Source organism: Prosopis cineraria, unplaced genomic scaffold (assembly GCF_029017545.1).
Source record: "Prosopis cineraria cultivar Desert tree isolate PC_DT_omini unplaced genomic scaffold, ASM2901754v1 PC14, whole genome shotgun sequence".
Lineage (NCBI taxonomy): Eukaryota > Viridiplantae > Streptophyta > Magnoliopsida > Fabales > Fabaceae > Prosopis > Prosopis cineraria.
Window position 1 is genome coordinate 2,314,683 of NW_026555345.1, and position 23,720 is coordinate 2,338,402.

Sequence of the window (23,720 nt, forward strand, 5' to 3'; positions counted from 1 at the left end):
AAGCCATGAATGGTATAGATGAAGAGAGTTGCACGTGTCTGGAGTTTCTAACTTCAGCCAACAATCTAAGAAAAGAAAAGCTGGCAAGTTTAGTGCAAAATAAAGAAGAGGAGAGGAGAGGCATTGAAAGGAGAGGAATGAAGCTCAACCACAATAGATTAGAGGAGACAGCATTAATGATCTCGCATTGAGAGGAGAGAAGACAGAGCTTCGTAGACACAGATGAGAGAACGAAGGAGGGCGAGAGCTCTTTAATGGCGGCAAGGAAGAGATTTGATTAAGGAGTGGAGAGGCTGATGGGCAAGGCTTCCTGGAATGAATAAAATAAGGGAAGATTTTATTTTTTTAAGGCTGCATGACATGCAGTCGAACGCTGAAGTCAATTTTCACTTTTGAGCCATGGATTTATGAACAGTAAAATGGCTATGTGAAATTGTGAATAATAAGATGAGTGAGAAGCTGTCATAAGCCATTTTTCAGATTTGGCTCATCCCATTTTGTTATAAATGATATATTCATTCTTGACTTCTTTGGTTCTTGCATTTTAATGCAAACAGGTCTATATATCCAATCAAGGTAACCCATCCATCTTTGCGTATAACTTATTGAATTTTCCTAACCATACAAACCACCGGAGGGTACAAAACGTTTCTGATCCATAATTTAGAATTTATATTACCATTTAAGTCTAACAAAAATAAAATCTTATTTTAAAATATGTCATGTTATTTCATCCTCATTAATAGATCCTCGTTTGTCTTTTTGGTCAAAACAGATCCTCGTTTTCAAAAAAAAAAAAAACACAAACGCACAACAAAAAGTAAAACCACGCAAGCATGCCTTCGTTGCATCCCTGCGGTAGATTACCGTTGCAAGGGCTTGTTGGAGAGTACTTACAAATTTCTCTTTCGGCTGGACACGAGCGGGAATATCAAGGCCTCTGGGCTCCGGAGGTACTTAGAGCTCACAGACGTCACAGGTAATATCCCTTTCTCACTCGCGCATACTAATCCATTCGAACAGGATCATAAGTCATAACGAAAACTTACATCAATTAAATGGGCGTCCTTGGACATATCTGGAGTTGTGAAAATGAGAAATGAATTTTATCCAGTTCGAAGAATGAGGATTCAGGAGTGAATTGTGTAATTTATTAGCATGAATTAACTTTTATCCTACTTTATATAGGTTACGTCACCCCACAGTCATTTACTTCTCTAGGCCTGCCGACTCATCTTCCTTCTGTTCTTCATCCTTGTAGCTGTTGACGCAACAATCCAAGCTCGTTCATGGAGCTCAAACCGGGTTTGTCGGCACTGGTCACTGGAGGTGCCTCTGGAATCGGTAACATACAAAAGACGGCCGATTGATTCTTCCTGGATTCTATGATACTTCGATTTTTCATGATTTTATATATGCGTGTGTTTTCTTCTTTGGATTTATGAAATAAATATATTGGTGATTTAAAACTTGTTTGGTGACCGTTTGTGCGGAAGTTTGGTGCTTTTGTTAATGTTTCAGCTCGAAAGGATGAGTTTAATGGTTAAACTATGGGGTCATCAATATAGCTAGATTTAAGTGTATATGACTGTGAACGTGTTCGGTGTTCAGATTATTATTGGTAACTGGAGTATCCATTCCCAATTCCATGATGTCTTTCTTCTTCTTCACTGGGATGTTTGGGCTTCGACTAACAGACAATGAAATGTTCAAGGTGTTAATGATCAGTATAGGGACTAATTGGATGATAAGTAACAAGAACAGAAGGAAGCCAACGACTATGTAGCTAAGGGGAGGATTGGTTTTGAAGCTTTGATTGTGGTCTTACGGCTACTATAATAGACTTATGAAAGATAATATACACTGATTTACCGTTCTATCTAGGGAGAATATTTTAACTTAGCCGCTATTTCTGTTTCATAGAAATTGGAACATCACATTAGCAATCACTTGATGCAGTTATTGGATTTAAATATCATATCTATGATTTAGATAAAACAATTTATGCGTAAACTGGATTTCTTCTTCCTTTGGTTTATATACAGGTAAAAGTCTTTCCTTAGCTCTTGCAGAGAAGGGTATATTTGTCACAGTTGTTGATTACTCTGAAGAAAAGGGAAGGGAAGTTGCATCCCTTGTCGAGAAAATTAACACGAAGTTTCATTCCAAGTTAGAACATCCATCTGCTATTTTCGTGAAATGTGATGTGTCTAACTCAAGTAAGTTAACAGTTATCTATGAGCATTACTTACCATACAAAAAGAATCAGTTTTATCCAAAGTTAAACTATTCTCTTCCCTTTGTCCACAATGCTGGAAGTTAGGCTTGGTCACTTAAAGTTCTTTTTTTAAGGATGATCATCCAGCCTGCTTTTGCTTTCAATTTCAGGTTTAGTATTACCAATCCGTGATAAAACAGCATCATATAAGGGGAGGATAGCCATATATTCACATGGAAGAAAAAGCAATGAATTTCATAATCTGGAGGGCTTATTTTTACTTTCATCATTTTCCAACTATCATCAAGTCGTATCATTTTTATACATGCCATAAAATGTCAATCACATGTCATTTTGTCTTTTTTATTTCTGATTGTTTGCAAAAATTTTAATTTATGATTAACATCAGGGGATATTGCTGCTGCATTTGAGAAACATTCATTGACATATGGTGGACTGGACATTTGTATCAACAGTGCAGGGATCGGTAATCCTGTACCATTTAGCAAGGATAAGACAGATGGCTCTCACTCATGGAGATACACTATTAATGTGAATTTGAATGCTGTTATTGATTGCACTCGCCTTGCAGTAAGCTTGAGGCTTGGTTTTACTTTATCCTCTAATTCTAATTATAATTTTGCTTAAATCTGCCAAAACAAAACTCAGTTCAACGTGAAGGTGGAAAATTATGAACTGCATGCATAACTATGCTATTTATTTCTTAAACGAGTGAAAAAAGGTTAAAGCCATTGACTATAAATGACACTAACTACTTGATGTTTGATAGATTAGAACCATGGAAGCTGCCAAAAGGCCTGGCGTGATCATCAATATGGGATCTGCTTCTGGTCTTTATCCAATGTACAATGAGCCTATCTATTCTGCCTCCAAAGGTTTGCCACTTTACCAACTTTAATGAGATTTACTCATCAAGAACTTCTTGTTGAAATTGGAAAACTAAATATACTCACAAAAAGGAGCCTAAGGATCTGATCAACAATTCCAACCGTTATTAGTCAAACCATCAGGTAGGAGCCAAGAATGGCTTTAATGGCTTTTGTGATTGGTGATTTTATAACAACACGAGCTAGAACAAACTTTAATGTGGGTATTATATCACTGTTGATTGTTGAGTTCTCCAAATAAAATTCATGGGACTTGTTAATATAAAATGGCTTCTGCATAATGCATCATTTACTAAAATTGTCATGTAAAAGATTTGTATGTCTCTTACTTTTCAAATTTAATCGTAAAAATGAGGGAGACCTGGCCAGATGGACAACTAGTTTTGACAAGCCTAGTTGAAAGACCTCTTAATATGAAGTTTATGTTGTTAGCTGAGGGTCAAATAATGGCTTTTACATCTTTTTCTCTGAGATTTTGCCTAGATTAGTGTATTATTGCTTCCTGAAGCAAAAGTCCATTCTGCAGGTGGTGTTGTCATGTTTTCTAGATCACTTCGTTTGTACAAACGCCAAGGAATTCGTGTCAACGTGCTTTGCCCTGAGGTCAGAGTTGTGTTTGAAGAGTAAATGCTTATAGTCAAACTATATGATTTTTAATATCTGGAATTTTAGCATTTTGCCCAGAACTCTTAAAATTAATTTCTGTATATAATGGTTTAGGCACATCTTAAGCGCATATTTTTCTTCTTGATAAAACTATGGTATCTGGTGCTATTTTTATTAATTGTGTTATTGATATAATTGCGTATATAGCTTCCCTTTGGTGCTCAAGACATGGATTTTTCAAGGAAAAATTTCTAAGAGATTCAACAAACTCTACTATGTTAATAGGCTTTGTAGGCTTCTGTTACCATGCTCTGTTTTAACTTTTGAGCCTTTCTTATATCGTTGGCTTTTAGGGTATGTTGCTAGTTTACCTTTAGATAATGTTCTTCAATTTATAATGAAAAATTCTCTTTGATTTATCGCTGTTTTGATGGTTGCAATGAAATAGGTTCTTTGTCTTCTTGAGACATGTCAAGCAGATGGCAATTTGATTATTTTGTTACTTCCCTCTAACTTAAATATTTTCAGTATTTTGATATTTTGATTATTTTGATTTATCGCTGTTTTGATGGTTGCAATGAATATGGTTTTTCCATGCTTCTTTTATCTTGGATTATATTAATCACTGGTTAGCTCAGTTAAAGGGTCAGGAGTTTCAGTTAGGCACACTAAGTTCTAGAGTAGAGAGATTGATCAAACTGTTTTCCAGGGGGCCATATCATTGTTAGAACATTTCCTGTTTCCCCATATGCATACAGAACCCTTTATCACCGGTGGTAGGAGGCAGTACAATCAAGGCTGATATTTAATTTAAGCAGTAAAAGCTTTTATATGATGACTTCTTTTTTATACTCTTTTAGTTTGAGGCATTTGAAATTTTATCGTCTGAAATTAATAATTTATATTTTGATTTTATTAGAAGATTCATTGTAATTGTTTTAAAAATGACTTCCTATAACTTTTGCAGTTTGTTCAAACTGATATGGGCGAAAAGGTGGGTTCTAAATTTGTTGGTTTGATGGGGGGTTTTGTTCCTATGGACATGGTTGTGAAAGGTATGTTCTTTTTTTTTTTTTTTTTGGTTCTCTTAGATACCTTGGACAAATGATGGTGGCCACAAATGTCTGCACACTGTAGCTTGCCAAATCTCTATCCTTAGTAGACATTTGCTTCATACACACAGAGCTTGTTGATTGGTTTTCTGTGAGTGTGTGCGCATCTTCTAAAATACTATAATATGCTTAGGTGTAACGTCATCCTTGATTGAAGACTATGTTTCTAATGATAGTTTCTTTAATATGGGAAAGCCCCCAAATTAAATTATCGGTGACTATTTCAGGGTTTTTATTGTTATATTTTATCTAAATAGTTTAACCTCTCAAGGTGCTTTTGAGCTTATTATTGATGAGAGCAAAGCTGGTTCATGCTTGTGGATTACAAATCGCCGTGGATTTGAGTACTGGCCCACACCATCAGAAGAAAAGAAGTACTTGATACCCTCATCAAGTTTTAGGAGAAGATCTGAGTTCAAAGCTCCACCAATTAAACTTCCTGAGAATTTTGAGAAAATGTGTGTATATCAAAGCTTTCTTTCGCTTCTACTGTGACCATACATGCACATATATATTTATGGATCCTGAATGATTTATATTCTTCAGCCTATGCTCCATATATGCTTTTTTTTTAATAGTTTAAAGTGTCTTTTCTAATGTATTAGTGTTACTGAGGAAAAGGCGGAATTATATTTTGAGTTTGACCTCATAATTTTCTTGATCACAAGATGGATTATTTAACGACTTTGGTTAGTTGCTTATTCTTTGCAGAGTTGTCCACACCTTGACTCACAACTTTAGGAATGCTACCAGTGTCGTGAGAACACCACTGAGATTACCTGTCAAACCACATCATGTTCTTGTAAAATTGATTTATGCTGGTGTAAATGCTAGTGATGTAAGTCACTGTATCTTTCTCAGAGGACTACTTTGCAAAAATGTATATTGTTTTTGCCTTCTGCACACTCTCTCTCATGTGCACATACTATTAACAGCACCAGATAATGAATGGTTGTGAGCACTGAGCAATGTTCTGGTTGGAAATGATGTGATTATTCAAGGCGATGCATCAGATTGTAACATGTAGATGAGATTTTATACCTGTCATAAACTCAAAGAATCCTGATTTGGTGTACTTCAATTAGCTGCGTAAGTTTATACGCAAGCTTGTGTTTTGAGACAATGGCACTTCAAATAATTTGCTCTGAGGAACCCATTGACCTTTATCAAAGGTCTTGATATCCTGGATTCATAGATGTAACAAAATAATAGTGGCATGCATTTCTAGAATGAAAGTTGCTGGCTTATAATTTCTGATGGCCTTATCATGGTTTTAAACATGTGGAGATTGATGATTCAGGTCCCCTGTTTCGAATATTAGTTATTAGCAAGTGTCTAGATATTGATATTTTTTTGAACCTTTTCATATATCTCCCCACCAAAAAAAAAAAATCTAGATTCTCTTCCCTTTTCTTGAGTTCTTTGTTTGCTGAACCCTTTTTTCATCTAGAAGAACAAGCATTTTTACCTTGAATTCTAACAAAAGCAAGTTATGACAGGTGAATTTCAGTTCAGGCCACTATTTTAGTGGCAAGGACAAAGATATTGCTTCTCGTCTTCCATTTGATGCTGGATTTGAGGTTAGATATTATTCCAACCATATATTTCTTGATATGATGTGTGCAATTCGATGTTTTTCTTGTCATGTATTAATATGCACTTGTGCATATCATGTGCACTTTGGTTTCCTTGTTTTGCACAATACTTTAGGCTGTAGGAATAATTGCAGCTGTTGGGGATTCTGTTACTGACTTAAAAGTTGGCATGCCCTGTGCGCTCATGACTTATGGAGGGTATTCTGAATTTATAATGGTGAGATTGCTTAACATTTTGTCCTGGTTTGATCATAAAGTTGATAATAGTGAGGCAATTTATGTTTACCTTGTTTGTTTGGCCTAGATTCCTTCAAAACATGCCCTTCCAGTTGCTAGACCAGATCCAGAAGTTATTGCCATGCTTACTTCAGGACTAACTGCTTCAATCGCTCTTGAAAAGGTTTACTAATTTAAGCTCATCTTCATGCTTCTAAGATGTTATGCAATGTACCATAATTAGTTTAATGCCTGATATATTACATTATGTACATTCAAGAACTCTTACGATTCACTACCTTTTGTGCAGCTTCTAATTAGTTTAACGCCTTGAGTCATTCTGCCACTGAATTGGCTTGACCTAATAAAGGTTTTCTCTTCTTGTGCATTAAATAGGCAGGACAAATGGATTCTGGAAAGATAGTCCTTGTCACTGCTGCTGCTGGAGGAACTGGACAATTTGCAGTTCAGGTGCGCATAAATTTATTACCGTTTGCTTCTCTCAAATGTGTGTTTGTGTTCATTTATACTGTTTCATATTATGTAGTGGATGGCAGAGCCTAGGTTTTTATATTTTACACAACTCAGACAACATTCATTCACATCACGTTACTTCCCATCCTACACATTATACTACCATAATTCACATTTCTGGAAAATGCATTTTCCTTTGGTGTATAGACCAGAGATATTTATTGCTTTGAGTTTTGTGCTTTTTCTTCTTTTCACGCACATGTTCTTCAGACTATATTTATTCAACCCTTGAACATTTTTCCTCGGTTCATTGAATCTAAAGATGTATGACCACTATCTTAAGAAATTTGTGGTTGTTTTTGTAATTATTGTATGAGTCGTGGTGTATATGTTCTTCCTTTTCCAGTAAGTTTCTTCACTTCTCAGAACTAAATATGGAGTCCTTTCTATGTCTAGGAAATAGAGAGGACACGACACAAAGAAATTAAACAGCAAGAGAGGCTGGACTTCTTTTAAATAATTCATTAGTTCAATGCTTCACAGCTATGAAACATGTACAAATAAAAATTCAATGGGCATCGTCGACGTTGGGTATTCTTACACTATTTTTCCCTGTGAAAAAAGAACATAGAACTTGTTTTATATCATCAAGATGGAGTTTCTAGTGCCCCTTTTTTGGATTGATTTCTTCAAGCCATGTTTAGTGCATGTCTGAACTATTTTTTATTATTATTCTAACTCATATGCACTCATGTTATTGGTGATTTGGTGTGTCATGGCAGTGTTAGTGGTAAACATGCCTCAGGACAGAAATGTCCGTGCTTCATAACTTCATAGATAAACTTAGATGTAGATACTGTTTTGTGTTATAGGAACATTAAAAGATAGAAGAAATAAGTAAATTTGTTCCGATCAGTTTATATCTATTACCAAGTTAGTTTGAGATTTTCTTTTGTTGAGATATTGCAGTCTAATTTTTGTACTTGATTTTTCTGCACACAATATGCAATGTCCTCTCAGTAATTTGGACTCCATGCAGCTTGCAAAATTAGGAGGAAATAAAGTGGTTGCAACTTGTGGAGGAGGGGCAAAAGCCAAGCTTCTAAAAGGATTGGGAGTTGACAGAGTCATAGACTATAAAAATGAAGATATTAAAACCGTATATCTCGAGTCCTCTGACTTTACTTTTTTCCTTCTATACATTAGTTCTTTTAACAATATCCGGTTGCTTTTATGGTTTGCTTGATGATTTGATGGCACATTTGAATTTTGAAAGATGAATCTATTTATGTGAAATGATATTGCTAACATTGAAATAGATTTTTCACACATTGTCCAAGATATGTGTGTTTTAAAACCACCCCCACCCCCCGCGGAAAAAGAAAAAAAAATTGATATCTTAACTGCCCCGAAGCTCTAACTAATTGAATATTTGTGGCTTTGTTTATTCAGGTTCTGAGGAAAGAGTTCCCAGAAGGCTTTGACATCATCTATGAGTCTGTTGGTGGTGCCATGTTCAACTTGTGCTTGAATGCTTTAGCCATCTATGGACGACTCATTGTGATTGGAATGATTTCTCAGGTTCTTTGATATTCTCTCCTTTCCCCACCCTTGCAAATTCTCGTGTAACTGTTATATATGTTCCTTGCAATATTTTTCTTGGAAGTCTACCCTTTTGTCTTCCAGATGATGTATATTATTATCTTAATGCCCGAGTTTGTCATGCTGTACTGGTTTACTTTAAGATTATATTTGACATCTAGTGTTGCTCGTGCAGTCCTTTATATGAAGTAGTACTGGCTAGTGACACATGCAGTCCCTCTGGGTTAAAATTTAGAACTTGTGTAGTGCATGGATATCATATCAAAATTTCAAACTTTTTATAGAATTTTCTCACTCAAATCATCAGGTTATAATGAAAGATGGAATATATCTTTTAAACAGTTGGCATAAATTTAAGAAGCTATATTATGCATTTCAGTATGAAAAGATATTTTTATTATGTGTTTTATTATTTAATAATGCAATTGTTAGTTTGAAAGTAGGGTATGTAATTTGGGGCAACTTCAATAACTTGGGATTTAGAAGAGATGTTAATAAGCTTTTGGTCTGGTTGGATAATATAAGAATTTGCTTCACATTCATCCACTCAATCAATCAACAGAGTGTATGAAGTCATCACCCAATTGTAGTCTTTCAGAGGGAGACACTAGGTTATAAATTGTAACAAGTTGTTTCTGTGCTGATGTGCTCTATGTTTTATAAAATGTGTCTATATTACATTTTACAGATCTGAATGGACAACCTTCTTTCTTCATTGTTTTATTTATATCAGTATCAAGGAGAGCATGGCTGGAAACCATCAAATTATCCAGGACTATGTGAGAAGATCTTAGCAAAGAGCCAGACTGTGGTATGTGTACACATTGAGTTGTATTCCAGTAGGCTGATTTTATTTTATTCTTCTTTCTAAGTTCTTATTTCCTTTCCTTGATAATTTTTTTTTTAAAATAACATTCATAATCAGCATTGCTTTCCAATTTTTTAACCTTTCAATGTTAGTGAACTATCCCACTTATGATTGTTCTATATCCCCTGATTTGAGTAATTTGAAAAACGTTGGCAAATAAGTTGATGATTATTCTCTTATTTTCCTCTAAAGTGAATAAGTTCGAAATCCCACAATTGGCTTACCAATGGATTTCCATAACGATTCCAACATTTTCAGACTGGCTTTTTCCTGGTGCAATATAGTCATTTGTGGCGACAACATCTTGATAGACTGTTTGATCTGTACTCCATGGGCAAGCTAAAGGTAATGCAATGTGTATTCCATTTCTGTGTGTCATTGTGTGATCATTCTTTACTATTTGCAGTGCATCTTAAGTTTACAAGTACTATCCCTCTAATTTTCCGTGCTTCTGAAGCTCGCTGCTATTTACTTCTGGTTTGTGCGCATAGGTTGCTATAGATCCAAAGAAATTTGTAGGCCTACAATCTGTTGCGGATGCAGTTGAGTATCTCCATTCAGGTCAAAGTGTTGGGAAGGTATTTACTTTCTAATGAAATTAAATTTTGCTTTCGTACGTTTTTACAGTCAAGTTCTCCCATGAAAACCATATGAATGGATATTTATTATATCTCAGCACTTTAAGTGTGTTTTCATAAAAAAATGTTTTGTCCTGTAATTACTCCCAGTACGTACTGCACTGCTGCTTCTAGACAATCTAGCCTTAGATGCTTTTATCTAATCAAATAAATCCTCTCCAGGTTGTTGTCTGTCTTGACCCATCCTTCCATCATCAAGTGGCCAAATTATGACTCTACAGGGATCATACTCTTGTTTCATCGATTTCAAATATAGAATTGTGAACTGAAGGAGGTGGAATGAAAATCAGCGCCCTCCAACTTTGCAGCTCTTCTTCAAATATGCTACTGAACTGTAATGAAGATTGGTTCTGCTCTTTCAAATTATTCAGCTCTAGTATAATATATCCTATCCTTTCTTTTGAACTTACGATGAGGTTGTGTGATAAATAATAATAAATAAATGTTATGTAAAGAACTCAGTTAACCAAGTTTGCTTTTATATCAGACAAGACACAATGGTATTCCTTCCCATGCACTCGGACAAATTATGAAGCATCCATTTTGATATATATATATATATATATAGAGAGAGAGAGAGAGAGAGAGAGATGTTCAAGTGAGTTCGGTTTGGGCTGACTAGAATTAAGGTAGACCTCGTCCTTTAAAGGAAGAGGTCCATGTCTTCATTTACCCTTGGAATTACCATCAATTGTAATCTAAAAATAGAAACTAGTTTACTATCCCTACTTTTGGGACTGCACATGGCCTTCAGGAAGCAAGGAAAGGTATGACTATGACTTCGTTTGGATTTCAGTTGGATATAATAGATTATAAAAATAATTGATTAAGTGGTAGATTTTAATCAGAATTGATTATGTTATAATGTAACCTATTTGAATATTGAGATTGATTTTAACTGTGCAAATTATCATAAAATACGTTTCTTTTTTAAATTAAATTATTAATAAAGTTGCATTTAATATTAATAAATTTGTTAAATTTTATTTAACACAATTATGAATTATTTACAAATTATTTATTATTAACATGGTAAAATGAAAACCAGAAGCAGGTATGAATAGATTAACAAAAAAATTAATTTCAGCATGTTTAATTGATTATGTCATCATTATGCTGTTTGGCAAATTTTGTTTTGAAAATTGATTAAACCTCAAAAAATTGATTCTTGACGCAAAGCACTATCAAGGCCAAATGCGCCACCAAACTTTGTCTTCTATTGAGTCCCCAAATTATTTTTTTTTTCTTTTGCCTGATCAGCCATGGTCTCGGAAACAAGCTGAGCGTCATGATAGAAATTTTTCACACAGCTTCGGATAGTGACGTTGAAGAAACCATTCCTTTCAGAAATCATCGAACGGCTTGCATGTCAATCTAGATTTCCCCCAGTCAGCGTAAGCTTTCCTGAGCTTCATACTCACCGCTCAGACAGTTCTGAATATGGTAATGATCATGAAACATCAGTGTTGTTCCTTAACGCTTTAATATTAGGGAATGGGTGAATGAGGATGGCCTAAGAATTGGGATCCTCTGAATCATATTCCACCTGATTAGAGAAAAGAGAAAGACAAGCCAGACTAGTTCTTCCTAAGGTCTCACAAGGTGAGTTTTATTCCCTTTCTCTCTCCATACTTTACATGGGGATAATTCATGAGATCTAAATTAACTGATGCTTCGCTTAACAATTCCATGCCGTAAGTTTTGAAAAGACGCTAGAGAGTCTGTCCAAAAAATGCTCCAAATAACCCCTTGAGGTTAACTCAAGCAATAAGGAATGGAATAGAATATGGGAACTAATCCAGAATTTGAACCCTTGATATATTTTTTTTTTAACAAAAAACACTCGAGATTCTCCGTCGATCCTGATCAATTACTCACAGAGATAACCTGATGGTGCATTTGCATCTGAATATGTTATTTCTACCCTCGTTTTAAGACATAAAAATACAAATTCATTTTTTTTCTACCTTAAAGTCAGATGTAGCAGGGGACTCAATTCTTTCTTCAATTATATCCATTTCTTTAACGGCCAAATACACCGGCCTACACAAATGAGACATTTATTCAGTAGCAAGACATCACGTGGCGAGTTAAATAATCATATGTTGGTATACATGCAGTACAGCTTTTAGTAGGGATATAATTCTAGTACTCATCTCAGACACTTACATCCAACGTTTGAGGTTGAGCTCTGAAGTAACCATGTCACCCTGCACTACATGTTGGCATATACAGTTGTTCCGTAAGAGTTGAACATAATTTACTCACACGAATTGGTCATCTTGAAATAAAGCCTTGGAAACTGAAGTACTTGTTTGACTGCCATCAACCCGGTAATGGTCATCATCCACCTTGCTTGTCCACGAACATGAACGTTTGTTTCCTGTCAATGGGGTCTCGCATACTTTGTCACAGCTTGCCCTCTCCCTCTTCTTCCTTGTTGGCAGCTTTCTAAGAGAATCTGAGTTGAGTTTCACAGCCTTCTGCTTTGGGGCCCAAAGTTTCTGCAAATCAGGGATGCAACTTGTGAAAGATGAAAATCTCCTTGCCCTTTCTCTCTTCTTCCTGGCTTCTACTAACTTTGGATCGTGATCCTCCCATTGTTTATTTCTTTCAAGGCTTCCTTCTGCATTCTTGAGGAGCTGAAAGGGTTCATTTTCTGATGATACAGGACCACTACTACTTACATTATTTTCACCCATCTCATCTCTGTCGACATTTCCATTCCATGATTTGTTGCTGTCTTCACTGATGAGCAAATGATTAGGGGTTTCATCCTCTTCGGCAAACAGCAATAGGTCCATTTTGTCATAGATTTTATGAACCAAATCTCCAAGGGAATGAGAATACCTGAAATTTCAAAGTCTTCAATATCGCTAGTCTAAATTTTTTCTTCATCTCTTAATGTAATTTCAACTGACTTTCATTGTTCCCAAGTTTTTTCTTATTTGGAAAACAAGGGAAGTTTACTTGCAACATTGAGGGAGATTTAAAGACAATTTGTGACAAGATAAAAGATATTCCGCACTAGTTTATCATATTATAGTCAAGTTTTAGGTAGGAGCAACACTTCACACAGATTCATTCGCTGGTGAACATATTTCGGCCAATAGCAGAGCACACACCACAGATGGTATATTTTAGAATGAATGCACAAAATGATAGTAGCCTGAGCTATGCCTCTAACTCCAAAGAGAAACAAATCTTTTTGTCATTGCATTAAGAAATACTGAGTTACTTTATGAAAAAGGATGAATGGACATCCATAAAATCTATCAACCTTGGGATATAAACACGTACCTGCTTTTTATGATCTTTGCCACATAATTATCAAGGTTCCAAGCGCCAAAAAATCCCCCTTCCATATGACACTGAATATTCTCCAGAAGAAGGCAAATTTGCTTCGCCATCTTCTGTTTGTTAGACTCTTGAACTCCACTTCCAACATCGGATTGTAAGATTTCCATCCGAAACAAAATCTGTAGTTCATTTCTTGTGCTCATTAAGGTAAAACGTCGAAACAGGAGAAGCCAAAACTATGCTACCAATTAGAACAACGAAATATTAAATACATGCACAAATTACACAAAATGTTCTCAAAGGATACTCTCTAACTACTTGTTCTGTGATGAGTGAAGTAGGTCCTGGCTCAGATGCTTGAGAGAATGGATTTCTGCTTTTATGCCTTGTGACTAACTCCTTTGGCTCAATCAGTAAAAGTTTGCTAAGTTCAGCTGCAATCATACTACCATGAGAATCATTACGTTTTGAAGAATTTTGACTTTCAGAAATGGTTTCTCTGTCAAACTTCTTTGATAGCCAGTAGATAGATGAGTTCACAAGTCGCTCAGCCAAAGCCTGCAGGTCTACTTCTTCGCATTCAAGTCCCTGATGGATCTTGTTGGAAAGTGTACTGAAAAATGCTTCAGATGTTTCTGACCCAGTATCAAGCACAGCACCAGCCTGTACTCCTGAAGCCTCAGTCACGGTGTTCTCACCTGCTGAGGCAGATGAGGAGATTGGCAGTGCACCATCTCGGAGTGATCCGGTCAGTCTATTGTTGATGTCTTCTGGAATTAGTTGATTTGGCTGGGATGATTCAGGCACAATTAGATCATGACAGTCAGGTTTCTTCATCTGTTTCATCCAGCATTTCAAAAACTTCAACTTTTTTGATTTGTTACGTTCCATGGCATGGTAAACCTCATGCAAGTCCATGTCAAATTGATCATATGCCGCTTTCCAGAAGGCGCTCCATGTGAGGTTTTGAAGGTTTTTCCTATCCATTGTGTTCTTCTTCTGATGGCCCTCAATCACTGCACCAATCTTCTGGTCTTGAGAACCAAAAGGTTTCTTGCGCTTTTTGAAGTTGGTACCAGGCTGGCAAACATCGGAACTCAGTGTCCTGAAATATTGAGCCATATTGTCCCCATCAAAATCAAGAACCATATCTGGATCATCTAATAGAGATAAGAGAGCAGAAGATACTGTGAAAGGCCTAAGAAAGCCTATATGTGAATCACCATCGCCATTGGAAATGGACACCAAAGCCAAGTAACCTTCGTTATAAAGAAAACTCAAGAGCATTTGCCAAATGGGTACAGAGTTTCTCTGCCACTTGAGATCAAATTCAATTGCAAGAATTTCAAGAACCCTGTCTGCGAAGAATTCATTTGAAATTCCCTTCCTCTTTTTCTTAGATTCACCAAATACTTCTCGTACAAGAACAGAATCAGATATGCGATCCCTTACTTTCACAAAAGCATCATTCCTCTGTACAGCCTTAATGTTAAATTTTGTGATTCCATTACCAAATAGCTTCCAAAAGTTTCCCTTTTGTTCACAGCCTCCTTTTGGCGGAATCATCAATTCTGGATTAAACCGAACATCGTCATATTTACCAAAGAACCTTAATTTGATCAACTCAAGATCACAACAGTTATATTCTATGGGATTCCTACTTACATCTAAGATCTGAAGACTCAATTGCACATGAAGTTTCCTAGAATAATCATTTATATCGAAAGAATTCAATGAAACTCCAATTTTAGGATAAATTAAACCAAAAGGAACAAGAGCGGAACCAAGTATTACTGAATCGACAGAACATAACCCCCAACCCAAAGCTCTAATTCCACTCTTAAAGAAACTATAAACTTGTTTAATTTCATCGGTCTCATTCTTATGCTCACAGCATTCAGATTCGCACTTCAGATCAACCCAACTAAAATGCATGTCTCTACATCCAAACGCACCACTCACGCTTCTGAAGAATCCAGAGAATCTCTCACAAAATGAACCCACATTTTTCAACGACTCGTGACCTGGCTCCACATCAAAAAATTCAGATAAACACTTCGATGATCTACAAATAGGCGAAAACAAAACAACCAAATTCGACCGAACAACTGGGTAATTCAGGACACCATCTGTTACAGGATCACACATTACCGAGTCCCAAGCATAGTCGTGTACAATCTGTTGCACCGATGCTGCAAGATGTGAGGCCTTTGGAGGAAAGGGATCCAATGGATTGTAAAAATGAGGCAGAGAAGTGAGGGTTTGTGAGAGAGATTGGAGGGTGGAGGTGGAGTCACTGAATGAGAGAGTGAGGGAGGGATTGGGGACAAAACGGTGGAGTTTAGAGGATGAAAGAAGAGGAGAAAGTGAGGAAAAGAACAGCTTAAAGCAAAAGAGAGAGGACGAGAGAGGAGGGAAGGTGAGAAGGATTTTGGTTGATGTGAGAAGCGAATTGATGTAAGGGGTGGGATCCTCGAGATGAAGAAGTGGGTTGAGGTCTATGAGGAGAACCAGGCGTTCCGTTATACTGTAACCTGTGATTATATCAATGGCCTTTCCCGCCATTGAAGACAAAGGCTGATGAACGGTGACTTCGAATCGCTCAATCGAATGTGGTGCCGGCGGGGAAGAGAGAGAAGAGAGCGTCTGGATTGGAAGGCAGAAGGGAAAGAGAAGGATGAAACTGTGTCGTTTCGCACAACCACGTCCGCATGGATGCCCAGTGTGGATTGGCGGGATGTAATAGATTGGCGGTAAAAATTCAAAACATCCTCTCGATTCAATTTATTTTCCTCCAAATTTTCTTTTTCTTTGTGAAATGAAGCTAAACTCATTATTTCATTATCAAGTTGAATGATTTATTTAGCTTTTTTTTGGTAAAATGATTTATTTAGCTTTAATTTTTAAATATTTTTTGAATTTTTTTTTTAAAAAAGTAACGCTTGATAAATTAATCATAAACATTTTGTCATAGTTACTTTATTTTTATATTTTTGCCAACATAGTTACTTTAGTTACTATGTGCGTGGATTTATTTGTATAGTTTATAGCTTCAAATCTACATAATCATATATCATGTATTATGTAACATAAAAAGTTTAAGGAATTATAATATTTATAAGTTATAAATAGCATAATTCATTTCTAAGCTTCCTATAACATAAAACCTACCCTGGTTATTGTATACTTGCTTAGGTAACGAATTTTTTTCCCCCAAATAGAGAACTTCATTTGTTTATTAGTAAACAAGTCAAACAAAAGTATAATAATGAGATAGTTTTATTTGTCATTCATGGCTCTGAATGCAACTCAAATATGAATTAGTCAATAATTTATTCTCACAGTCTAAAAAGGTTCTTTAAAAAAAACAAAAGGAAAAAATTATGTAGTTTAACGTATTCAAAAGAATGAATTCGAGTAAAAAAAAAAAAAACTATGAGAATGAAAAAATTTGCAATCAAACAAAAAACATTGTTACATACATCACTTTCGTATATCCATACTTTGGACTGGGTGTAAAATCTAATTCAGGAAAAACACCACTTCTGTTAGTTCATTAGTTTCATAAATGTTGGATCAACAATTACATGTCTCTCAAGTCATTATAAGTAAAACTCCAAAGAGTCTCAATAATACATGTCAATCAAAATGTATCCTCTTCATATTCATAATCAGCACCAAGAGATGCAGGAACCACAATACAAACTAAGTTAATCTCAAAAAGCCCCCTTCTTCTCAGTGCACTTGTACATTTTAGAGAACAAAAAAAAAACTCTGATATGTTGCCTTGCAGCTTCCATGGCACCGAAATAAGTTCTTCTAGCTATAACCCAACAACGAGGACTACCTTGTACCTTCATAAAGAGAAGGGGGAAAAAACCAGAGCCTCAAATTCCCAAGCTCATTACGTCATAAGTTAATTAAGAATATTCTGCACTTGAACTATGAACCATCATTAATCAGATCTAAGCACTCTGAGTGAATGTTACGTGGTGATTCGAGGTGGTCAGGTAATGGTTAAGGATAATTGGTTATTAGTTAGAGACTCACTTATATAGGGCGATAGAGTGATGGTAATAGGTGTCTATCAATTGAATGATCTGTTTCTACATCAAAAATATAACTATTGATATCAATGCGAAGGTCCATTTGAGGAGGGAGCATCAGTATGGTGATTAGGGATTGTTAGGAAATGGTTAAGGGAATTTAGTTAGTTAAATACTCCCTTGTTAGTATAAATGGTGATATAGGATGAACATGATAGGTGTCTATTGATTGAGTAGTACATTTCCTTGTCATACATGTACCACATAAGAATACTAAACAGCGCTAGAGATGTAGTCTCTCTGTTTTTATATATAAGAAAAAAAAATTATATTATACAGTTTAAGAAAGTTAGTTAATCATAATAATTATATCTAAAAATAAAAAAATTGGACTAAAATGCCCTATGTTAATCAATATAAGCATGCATTAATTATTTTTTGTTAATATAAATTATGAGAGGTGATTTAAGAAATATATAATAAATACTTATTAAAATATTTGATTTTATTTATATAAAAAAATAAGTAAAAAGTAATAGTTTCTCTTATAAATAAAAACAGAGTAGTATAAGGCTTATGATATGATCTTGTATAACCAAAGATTAGAATAGATTAACCTTCATTATGTCACATAATGTGTTTGAAGATTAAAAATTGTAATTTTAATTATGACAGGTTTTGCTCACAGATCTTTGGACCTAGCTTTATGCTTGTGTGCTTGGAGAGAATCACTGAATATGAATTATAATATAAGAGATAGAAATTGTAAAAGGAAGTTACTTGCTCTGACTCTTTTGGAGCTCCTGTTCAAGTGTGTACCATCCAAATCTTCATCTTCTTCATCCTTGTTTTCTGATTTATATGCTCTAATTATGAACACCTAAAAGCGAAAAATAAGTACTTGTGAGTTTTGACGATCTCAAGAAATCAAGAGCAGGCATGAGTCTACTTCATGATTACCTTAAATTTTGTGGGTTTGATCAGTTGAAACACCAATGCATCCCCATCAACTAGTTCATGATCAATTGAGAAACCTCGCCAACCACCACTAAGACCTGTTTTATCAGCAAGGTATTTGGTGGGTGACTCGTTTCCATCCTCATCTATTAGAGTTACTGTTTCATCATCGTGAGGAAGATGAGTTTTGCAGAAATGAACTGGAAGACCCTGATCAAAATATCATTTTTTTTTTTTTGTTATCTCAGGAAATCACCGTTGATGGAAATCATCAGTAAAGAATGAAGAAAACAGAGGATTCTCTTGATGGAATATTCATTTCCCTTTACTTACTAGCCAAAATCCTCCAGTGACATGGGATTGGAGCATAGGCTTGATGAAACTTGGGTATTTGGAATCTAAACCAGAGAGAAGTTCTTCTGCCCTATCAATTGCATATTGCCTAACTTCATCTGAAGCATAAACTCGATTTAGCAAGTCCCTTTTCTGATAGGACCTACAAGTCATTTTCCCCATGAAAATTTTTACCTCAAAAGAAGCGCGAAAAAAGTGACAAGTGTGAAACTTGAGCTCACCTTCTTGGTCTCAGCAAAGGTTCAATGGGGACCTTGCAAGAACAAAAACAATCCCAATAAAAAAAAAAAAAACTGAGTGAAAGAGAAAGCACGAAGACGAAGCCATTAAAGAAAGAGCAGAAGATTGAAGACTGACTTCCTTGTAGTTTGGAGGAGGCAAGTTGGCTACGCGACTAGACCTTCTTGCCGGAGCCGAAGAAGGGCTGAGCGGCTGACGTGGCACCCTGGGCTTCGCCTGTGACAAGAAAAACCAGACCGACCAGAGCTCATGAGAGTTTCTGATGCGAAAAAGAGAAGAAAAGGAGTGAAATACCCACAGGGGAAGGCTTAGGTGAGGGTAAAGGTTTCAAAGCACTAGCGAGCTTGTTGAGGTTGAGCTCCTCCATTCTCTTCTTGTTTTCTTCTAGCCGTTGTCGCCTGCATTCCTCGTATGTCAACTTAGAAACCACCATTTTTGAGTTTGAATTAGAAAAGGGTAGATTTTTCTTCACAGATGTATCCGCTGGAAGAAATTTATAAACTTAAAGAACTTTTGAGGAAATGAGAAGAACACCAGATTGAAGAAAGGGAGAGAAATGATCGTCGTGAGTGGAAGGAGCCCTTCTTATTTTTCGTTCTCTTGGTGGGCAGTGGGGCCATGTGAGCGCCATATTATTACCTAAGCCTTCAATTCAAATTCCATTTTTTTTTTTTTTGTCGAACCTTCAATTCAAATTCGAAGAGAAGCTTTGCGCTGTTCTTTCCTTAGAAACAAAAAACAAAAACAAAAATTGTCCCTGACTTGACACTTTTTTCCCCAAATAACTTGACACTGGTGAGAGATTCACGCATCCACACAAATATATATATATGAACGCCAAGTTGAATCCGACATCTCTTTGAAGTAATAGAGATATAGCTGTCACCGATACAACTGGTCGTGACAATACTGTGCTTACCTGTTTAAAGTCATCTTCATTTAAATCATTGTCATACTAAAGTCTAAATATTTTCTACGTTCGACATTCAATAAATTAAAAAGAACAATTACAGCTAACTCCATTTTAGGAGAATTAATTATGAATGAGGATCAATGTAAAATAACTTATTATTAAAATGTGAAATATAAATTTTTTTTAAATAGGATTTATTATTGGCCTTGATTTGTGATTAATTTTCTTAAAAGGGAGTAAACTGTAATTCTCCCTTAATATAAACTGAGATAGTAGGACAGGTTAGACATTCATACATTTAATTTGTGAGCCTTGTTGAACAATTCTATTTTTTTTAATACAAAAAGAAAAACAAACTAAAATAAAAACAAGCTACGTAACTTGCCCAGCATTAAACATGTCTTGATGAATATGTCATTGTATTTTGTTGTGACTTATTCGATTTTTGAGACTAGAACTCAGAAATAACTTTGGAAAAATCGCATTGAAATAAGGAAAAATGATAGAAAATTTATTTAAATTATAAAAAGGATATATTAGTACCACGAAATCATATAATTTTTCTAGAGTCTTAAAGGATTAGAGAATTATCAAAAATGACAATTTCACCTTTTATTTAAATTTTAAAAAAATTATAACTTTTCATTCACAACTTTTATTTATATACTAACAACTTTTATTTTTAAATTTGCAACAAGCTAATAACTATTGCAAGTCATGATTTGTAGATCCTGATATGTATCAAATGTTAAAAATTTATAACTTTTTATTCAGAACTTTTGTTCTTATATTAACAATTTTTATTTCTAAATTTACAACAATTCAATAATCATTCACAACTCTACATCTGCAGGTCCTGATGTATATCAGGTGTTGAAATTTTGTAACTTTTTGTTCACAATTTTTGTACCTATATTAACAACTTTTGTTTCTAAATTCGCAACAATTCAATAGTCATTCGCAACTCTACATATGCAGGTCCTAATATATATCAGATGTTAAAAATTTACAACTTTCCATTCACAACATTTGTTCATATATTAACAATTTTTGTTTCTAAATTCACAACAATTCAATAGTCATTCAAAACTTTACATATGCAAGTCTTGATATGCATCAGGTGTTACAAATTTATAACTTTTTATTTACAACTTTTATTCCTATATTAACAGCTTTTGTCCCTAGATTCATAACAATGCAACAAGGAATTGTAATTTATCAATACCCTCTATAAATTGACTAAATCAACAAAAAGGAATTACCACTATAATTCAAGAAATAACAAGTTTTATTAATTTAAATGATAAAAAAAATCTTAAAAAGTGACAACTATCTAAGGTTTTATTATCAGTTACGTGATCTACAACTTGCATTAAAATACCTTATAATCCTTTTGACAAAAATATATGAAGGGCTGAATCTTCTAGTGTCATCTCTCTCTTATCATTTTTATACTCACACTCTCCCATCATATTATATTTTACTTTCAATATTTTTTTACAAAACGTTCCTCTATGTGAAAATAACAAAATAGTTTATTTTCAAAACTGAAAGCAAAAAAACCCATTTCTCATGCCAACCCGAAACAATAAAATAGCCATTCATCAACATATCTATTTTTCAAACATCATAATCACATATCTATTATAATTTATTTAACAACTATTCTTCTTATATTCACAACTTTGTATTGGTCATTTACAACTTTGGTTTATGCATTTATAACACAATTGAAAATGATATATCATTTATTTATGAGTAAGCATCCATACCCATGTACAGCAGAGAAAATGAAAACCTCAATCATAAAGAAAAAAATGAAGACCTTAATCATTTACATACATTAATCCACATCAACTTTAACTATCATATATGAGAGGAAAAATTTTCAAGGAGGAGAAAAAACTTACCCACATACAACACAGCCAAAAAGAAGGAGGGCAGAATGATTGCTTACATATACCCACGTACAACAACTCAACAAAACAAATCACCCACGTACAGAAATTCAAAAATAAATAAGACAGATGAGAAGGAGAAGGAGGAAAAGGAGACATACTAAAGAAGAGGAGAATAAGAAGATGAAGTAGAAGCAAGAACGCGTGAAAATAACTTTGCACTGAGACTTGAAATTTTTGTTTTATTTAAGGGCAATTTAGTCATTTTATTAATTCTCTAACAATAAAAAAAATTCTACGAGACTCTAAGAGAAGTATGCTATTTAATGAGATAAATCTATTATTTACATAATTTAAATAAATTTTTCTATCATTTTCCTTTAAAATAAAGGTAGAGAACATTAATTATGAAAAAGGACAAAGCTTTTTGAATTTACTCTAAAGTTTCTAATTCCATGTCTGGCAATAGATTGAAGAAGAAAAGAGACAATTAACCCTTCGAGTAATAGAAATATTACCTTGACAAACATGTATATAACAGTTTTAATATTAATGAATGTGAAAAATATAAAATGTAATGTTGTATTGAGGATGATAATAAAAAATAAAAAAAATCCATGATTCAGTCTATTAAATTTAACTAATCGCTACTCACTCCCTCAAATCTAGTCTATTTAAAAATTTTATTCTTGTCATGATGTTTCACAAATAATGATTACGCCAATCTTCATCACCATAACACATCACATTAATTAATTTTACAAAATCACAAAAAAAAAATCTGAAATTAAAAAGAAGTGGAGACAAGTCCAAAAAGAACAAGAAAAAAGAAAGTGCAGAGCACTGCCAATGGATGAAAGTTGAAACTTGAAAGAGGCTAACAATGTCTTGAAAGTAATCCTGATTCCTGATACACTTGCTCCCAATTTGTCTCCCCTTGTACTCTTCCTCCAATCTCTTCTGCTATTACCCACGTCATCATTCCCCGACGACGACTCTCCCAACATCATCGACGAGTATTCCGGCGTTTCCAAGTTCCTCAACAAATCGTCCCACACCCACATCTCTATCCTCCAATTCTTCTCCTCCTCATCACACAACCTTATTGCTTTACTAAATACGCATATGGAAAATGACAAGTAATGATACAAGTAGTGTGAGAAATAACAAATATGGCCATAAAAAAAAAATGACAAGTATAGTTACTTTCATCTTTTCCCCTTCAATCTTATTGTCAACGTTAGGGAGTTCAAAGTAAATTCTGAAAGCTTTGATCTTTTTTCACAATTCACATGCTCCAACGTTCCTTCACTGCAACTTTCCCAATAATTTTTAATGCAATGCAAATGATATAGCATCCAGTTTCTGACTAAGACTGTGAAGCATTTGTATTTAATATATCAATATCAATCAAAATTATATATAAATCTAAATTTCAATATAATAAAAATTTATAACAACTAACAAACCAAAATTATCACAAATAATAAAGCGTGACACATTTCCCCGCTTTTTGTTATGTTTTTCAAAAGAGACCTTTTTTTGTTTTTATAAATTAAGAAAATTGAAATTATTTGAACAAAAATAATTAATTACCATTAAAAAAAATGTAAAGTTTGCAACACGTCATAATATTCCTCATATTTTGAGTAGTGCACATGACAATGTACGCAAAACTCATAATTCCAAAAAAGAAGAAGAAGAAGAATCATTAATTCTGTTCGAACCATCGGATCAAGTGAACTGTAGCTTTCATTGACACAGCAATGAGGAGC

General features: G+C 34.6%; 3 protein-coding genes and 1 long non-coding RNA gene across 11 annotated transcripts; 2 read left to right on the plus strand and 2 right to left on the minus strand.

The window, feature by feature from the left end:
• The first annotated feature begins 823 nt into the window (after window positions 1-823).
• On the plus strand, window positions 824-10,750 carry LOC129293048 (uncharacterized). 5 transcript variants are annotated; one of them, XM_054930846.1, is made up of 19 exons: window positions 824-979; window positions 1,189-1,344; window positions 2,046-2,219; window positions 2,628-2,809; window positions 3,009-3,114; window positions 3,653-3,729; window positions 4,700-4,787; window positions 5,116-5,302; window positions 5,556-5,682; window positions 6,344-6,424; window positions 6,555-6,656; window positions 6,744-6,839; window positions 7,052-7,126; window positions 8,169-8,288; window positions 8,582-8,710; window positions 9,465-9,542; window positions 9,858-9,944; window positions 10,091-10,177; window positions 10,400-10,750. In XM_054930846.1, exons 2-19 carry the CDS (start codon window positions 1,290-1,292, stop codon window positions 10,448-10,450), a joined length of 1,902 nt encoding a protein of 633 aa, XP_054786821.1. In that variant the 5' UTR covers window positions 824-979; window positions 1,189-1,289; the 3' UTR covers window positions 10,451-10,750. The 5 variants fall into 5 exon arrangements, with proteins under 5 accessions (XP_054786821.1, XP_054786822.1, XP_054786823.1 ...); XM_054930847.1 differs by having other exon boundaries at window positions 1,262-1,344; XM_054930848.1 differs by having other exon boundaries at window positions 838-979; window positions 1,222-1,344.
• Window positions 10,751-11,417: 667 nt separating this feature from the next.
• LOC129293090 (uncharacterized) lies at window positions 11,418-18,923 on the plus strand. 2 transcript variants are annotated; one of them, XR_008589104.1, is made up of 3 exons: window positions 11,418-11,839; window positions 15,432-16,290; window positions 18,789-18,923. It is a non-coding gene; the product is annotated as an uncharacterized LOC129293090 (long non-coding RNA). The 2 variants fall into 2 exon arrangements; XR_008589105.1 differs by lacking the exon at window positions 18,789-18,923 and adding an exon at window positions 18,259-18,373.
• On the minus strand, window positions 12,219-16,186 carry LOC129293088 (uncharacterized). The gene is made up of 3 exons (XM_054930890.1): window positions 13,845-16,186; window positions 13,538-13,729; window positions 12,219-13,087 (listed from the first exon to the last, which is right to left on the minus strand). The coding sequence occupies exons 1-3, from the start codon at window positions 16,100-16,102 to the stop codon at window positions 12,502-12,504; spliced, it is 3,036 nt and encodes a 1,011-aa protein (XP_054786865.1). The 5' UTR covers window positions 16,103-16,186; the 3' UTR covers window positions 12,219-12,501.
• Window positions 14,506-19,704, minus strand: LOC129293089 (B3 domain-containing protein At3g19184). 3 transcript variants are annotated; one of them, XM_054930893.1, is made up of 7 exons: window positions 19,433-19,704; window positions 19,252-19,350; window positions 19,116-19,147; window positions 18,874-19,036; window positions 18,544-18,750; window positions 18,364-18,463; window positions 14,506-14,642 (listed from the first exon to the last, which is right to left on the minus strand). In XM_054930893.1, exons 1-7 carry the CDS (start codon window positions 19,565-19,567, stop codon window positions 14,635-14,637), a joined length of 744 nt encoding a protein of 247 aa, XP_054786868.1. In that variant the 5' UTR covers window positions 19,568-19,704; the 3' UTR covers window positions 14,506-14,634. The 3 variants fall into 3 exon arrangements, with proteins under 3 accessions (XP_054786868.1, XP_054786866.1, XP_054786867.1); XM_054930891.1 differs by lacking the exon at window positions 14,506-14,642 and adding an exon at window positions 17,054-17,391; XM_054930892.1 differs by lacking the exon at window positions 14,506-14,642 and adding an exon at window positions 17,054-17,468.
• Between the last annotated feature and the right edge of the window lie 4,016 nt (window positions 19,705-23,720).